The following is a 5139-nucleotide window of genomic DNA, read 5'->3' as shown; positions in this document are numbered from 1 at the left end:
AAAAATATAATAATTATAATTAGAACTGTTAAAAACTTTTTGGTAACCAATTGTTAAAGAGCTATTAATGAAATAAATGAGAAATGACAACAGAAGGTAATGGTTTAATCAATTAGTTAATTATAAATCTTTGAACTTTGATAAATGCCCAAATCATACCAGCATTATAGCATTTTAATTAAAAAAAAAATTTAACCACACTTAAGGCTTACCTTCAAAAGTTCCTTTTTTTATTTTTATTTTTAAAAAAAATGCCTTCACAAATTAATTCCGTCTATAATATTACTTCTTGGTGGTGCCCAATAATCCCATTCACCAGTGCAACAGAAAAAGTATTTTATGAACTCCCATGACATGCGTAAATTTTAATACTATATAAGATAGAGTCTCGCGACTGTTATACGATGTACTCCTCCTCCCATTCTAAATGACAAAGTCATTCTTGTCCTTTACTAATTTAACCACCGAATGAAGGATGTCCTAGTAAATTACAACCCAGTCAAGGCTATTTCCGTGATAACACACTACATAAACTGCTTATATAACTACGTACCGTACCCTTGTATCAACTCTCAAGTCTCTAAGCATAGTTTGCTAAAGCTCGTCATACTAGTAGGAATTCTCTCTTCTCGGAGAAGGCTTTCTAAGAAAGAAAAGAACAGTTCAAAGAGATGAAAAAATACAAGAGTTTATCTCTTCTCCTTTTTCTATTCTTTATGGTCACATTATTCTCCAAAATTTCAGTTGAGGCAAGAAACAATCACACTAGGAATTCCAAAACTCATAAGCACCAGAAAGATAAGAGTGGCAATGGCAACACTCATTTTCCTAGTCCTGCACCAGCCCCTCTTCCTCATCGCGGTTCTAATCCCAACCCGTCTAGCAGTTTTGATCTTTTTTCATTTGGAGCTAAAGGTGATGGAATTTCCGACGATTCTAAGGTAATTAACTAAAAATTGTTCGTTTGTGCTTATGTGAATTTGGAAATTTATGGACACTCCCTCATCTTATATGAATAGTGGATTCGTTCATATTTAGTGGTTTGTATGATTCTAACTTTCTTGAGCATGTAACCAATCAAGCAGGCACTCCTAGCAGCATGGAAAGCTGCATGCAAGTTTCCTGGGGCTACAGTAGAAATCCCATCAGGATTCAATTTCCTCATCAAGCCCATAACTCTTCAGGGCCCTTGTATGCCTCACCTTGCTCTTCAGGTTTTGCTTTCTCTTCTTTTAATCTCATTTTACTGACTCTAAAGCAGTATCTTCATAATAATTACAGAAATGGAGAAAGATAACAAGAATATTCTCTTTTTCATTTAAGTAATATATTATTTTGTCTTTATATTATAACAATTTACAACTAAATGCTTAAACGTACAAAGCTAATGCAAGTGGAATTCCAACAGATAGATGGAACTCTCTTAGCTCCTCCCGAAATTGGTTCATGGCCAAAATCCAGTTTGTTTCAGTGGATTAATTTCAAATGGGTCCAAAACTTTACCATTCAGGGCACTGGTACTGTTGATGGCCAAGGCTCTAACTGGTGGACTACCTCTCAAATTCTTTATACTCAGGTTAGCACTTAGCATTAACTTGCATTTGTGCTTTTACATCAACAAAGTGAAGAAGATTATATAGCATCTAACCTCTGTGTAATTGTATATATGCTTCGCAGAAAAAATCCAATAACATTCCAGATCTCAGACCAACAGTAAGATTCACTTTATTTTCTCAGTTTTATTTTGTGATCACGTACATTATTTTTCTATTTACAATTTGTAGGACAAGTTCTGATTTTGATGTTCTTAACATTTTCTTTCTCCAATTCAGGCTTTGAGATTCTATTCTAGCTATGATGTCACAGTAAGCGATATCAAAATCATAAACAGTCCACAGTGCCACCTAAAGTTCGACAGCTCTAAGGGTGTCAAAGTTAACAATATTACAATTTCTTCGCCAGAAGATAGCCTAAACACTGATGGGATTCACCTACAAAACACCCAAGACGTAGAAATTCAGCATTCTAGTATTGGATGTGGTAAGAACCACTGGTTATAATTAGAAATTATTTCCATTTTTTTATTTCCCCCATAAAATATAGGAAGACTAAAAGGCATGGTGCCCCAAATTCTGTACTTAACTAACGGTTGCACTTTATACACAAGGCAATGTTTAATTATGAAATTAGTCAGGTTCCCATGATGTCATATACTAAAAAAGACCCATTACATAGTACATACCTGACGAACATAAAGTAAACAACTTTATCTAAAATTTGCACTAAGACTTAATTAAATATGTCTTGCTCTTAGGCTTTTTAGAATTGGAGAACAGAATATGCCTTTTTTTATTATTATTTTTTAATTCTTGAGTCACACCCATATACCAATTTAAGAAGCATACGAACTTCAAAGTAAACTGTCTTAGTAAGAATGATTGGTTGAAGGGTTCTTTTAAACGGTTAACTGTCACCAAACTAACTTTTGAAATAAGCAGGGAACAAAAGGTACTGGCACAACTAACTTTTGCTTTTGCAATTCTATGGGCTCAGTATTAACTATTAAGTAATTTATGATGCCCATACTATTACACTGTTAATTAACATTCAGATTAGTATTCTAATTAATTCTGGGCTCTCTTTTGACAGGGGATGATTGTGTATCCATACAAACTGGTTGCTCCAATGTCCATGTTCATCATATTAACTGTGGCCCTGGACATGGTATAAGGTAATCAATATATATTATATATATCACCTTTTATATTCATTCTAGAAAAAAGAAACACCTTTTATATTACTAAACAAAATAGGAAGATAGCATGGTAAAAAAAAATTACTTAAACATCATGTTTTTTATATACAAGTTTAGCTACAAATTTGATTGTATCTAATGTTTGCAATTCTCACTAAAAAATGTAAAATTTACCCTTAATTTAATATTTATATACTCATGAATCTTTCTTGTCATCTGTTTTTTTTTCCCCACAATTGCAGTTTAGGGGGACTAGGGAAGGACAAAAGTGTTGCCTGTGTCTCCAATGTAGTTGTGGAGAATATCTCAATTCAAAACACTCTATCAGGAGTAAGGATCAAGACATGGCAGGTATAAAATTTTCTTATGAAAAGTATTGACTAATTGTTTAGATTATGAAGGAATTTTATTTATTTTCTAACATTAATTTCATTTTTTGATTCCTATGATCAGGGGGGCATTGGATCTGTCAAAAACGTATCATTTACCAATGTTCAAGTTTCTGATGTTAAGGTACCAATAATCATAGACCAGTTCTATTGTGACAAGAATTTCTGCAAGAACCAAACAGGAGCTGTGGCAATAACTGGTGTTAAGTATGACCAGATAGTTGGGACTTATTCAGTGCAACCAATTCATCTCGCATGTAGCAATGACATTCCCTGCACTGGCATTGATCTAATTGATATTCAGTTGAAGCCCTCGCCACGCTATCGAGGCTTTCAACAGGGTCTGTGTTTAAACTCTTATGGGAAATCAAGTGCTCCATTGGTCCCTTCAAGCATAGATTATTGCTTAAGGAATAGTGGTGGTTCTGTCAACAGAATAGCAAGATCACATGATAATGTGTGTTGATTAAAATTTGTTTAGGTTGTTATAATGTAGCTTCTTCTTCTTCATCTTCTTCTTATTTTTAAGTTGTTTGCTTCCCTTCTGCAATATTTTAACTGTGAGAAGGTGATGGTCTAGTGCAATGTAATTCGCGCGATTGGTTAATGAAAGAATAAAATTATATTCTCATCTATGGATTTTTTTTTTTTTTTTTTTTTTTTACTCAAAAAGAATAAAAAAAGCTCAGAATAGGTAAGTGGAGAGACCTAAACCTACCTATAGCCAGGAATTTGAAATGGACCTGCATATTATGAGACCCAGCTTACATAAATAATACGCCTTCACCAGTAATGTAATTAAGGAATTCAACATCAATGTTCATAATTTTTTCCATAATTATTAAAATTATAATTTGTTATTGAAATAATATCATTTTTACATGATCTCGCTACTAATATGAATCTTTTTAGTATCAATAAAAAAATACACTCTCTTACACCAAAAAATTTATTGGTGTCTAATGAATAATAATAAAAAATTATCATTATGGGCGAACGTTGAAATTATCTCTAAAAATAATATTATAATAATAAACATATTTCCTACATAATGTCTACTAGTAGTATAAAAATAAAGCAAAGATTGTGATTTATTATGGACATAAATTTCATAAATTGTAATATTTCTCTTTTTAAATAAGCTTAGTAAGGGTGTGTTTGAATATCGCTTATTTTGCTAAAACTGAAAAATTATTACATAAAGTACTGTAAATAAAGGTAAATGTTAGTTAAAAGAGTACAGTGGGGTCCATAAATAGTGTCAAAAAGTGCAATGGAGCCCATGAATAGTAACAAAAATAAACTAAATAGTGAAATATTTTCATTTTTCATTTTCACCCAAACACACACTAAGTCACGCGATTGTATTTCATTGAGACTTTTTTCTATAGTTTATGGAAAAAGGCAAATCATTATTTTTAATTTTTTATGACCTCTAAAGAAGAACAAAGGAAAATATTTTTACTAAATCTTGAAGTGAATATGTAAAATGAAATGAAATTTGGTTCATTACTTGAACAAGATAAATTATGTAAAATTATGCACTGAAATTGTCTAACGGTCTACATAGCATGACTTTGTCTTCATTTTGACAGATCAATTCATGCCCAATTTTACTTTTTTATGACTTATAAAGTGGTTTCTCTATAAAATAAAATAAAATAAAAATTACTTATAAAGTGGTTGAATATGTGATGTGTCATGTGTGGTGCATTTTTTTTTAAGAGAGAGAGAGAGAGATTTCCATTTCCATTAGACTGAAAAACACATTAAATTTTAAAACTTCTCGTCCATATAATCTCTAAGGTTGCTTTAAGCACATTAGACTAGCATCTGGCGTTATAGCCAAAAAGTATTTAAAGATTAGTTAAGAACAGAGAAAGACAAAGGAAGCATTGACCATCTGAATATTCCTTTTATTAGCTAAAAGAAAGGAGCTAGATCCCATTTGAGTGGGTGTTCTGACATGCTAGTCTCATGGTCATCATAATCCAC

The 5139-nt window shown here is 32.0% G+C and overlaps 1 protein-coding gene across 1 annotated transcript; it reads left to right on the top strand.

Annotated features, from left to right (window-relative positions):
* The first annotated feature begins 586 nt into the window (after nt 1-586).
* On the top strand, nt 587-3735 carry LOC126718441 (polygalacturonase At1g48100). Its single transcript, XM_050420641.1, has 8 exons — nt 587-941; nt 1086-1214; nt 1409-1576; nt 1678-1713; nt 1833-2040; nt 2650-2731; nt 2998-3106; nt 3209-3735. The coding sequence occupies exons 1-8, from the start codon at nt 672-674 to the stop codon at nt 3608-3610; spliced, it is 1404 nt and encodes a 467-aa protein (XP_050276598.1). The 5' UTR covers nt 587-671; the 3' UTR covers nt 3611-3735.
* Nucleotides 3736-5139: the final 1404 nt, after the last annotated feature.

Source organism: Quercus robur, chromosome 3, assembly GCF_932294415.1.
Source record: "Quercus robur chromosome 3, dhQueRobu3.1, whole genome shotgun sequence".
Lineage (NCBI taxonomy): Eukaryota > Viridiplantae > Streptophyta > Magnoliopsida > Fagales > Fagaceae > Quercus > Quercus robur.
This window is presented reverse-complemented; position numbering and strand designations above follow the sequence as displayed.

Coding starts and splice junctions, on each gene's coding strand:
- LOC126718441 (XM_050420641.1), top strand. CDS start 672: ATGAAAAAATACAAGAGTTTATCTCTTCTCCTTTTTCTATTCTTTATG. Junction 942..1,085: donor GAATTTCCGACGATTCTAAG/GTAATTAACTAA, acceptor CCAATCAAGCAG/GCACTCCTAGCAGCATGGAA. Junction 2,041..2,649: donor GCATTCTAGTATTGGATGTG/GTAAGAACCACT, acceptor CTCTTTTGACAG/GGGATGATTGTGTATCCATA.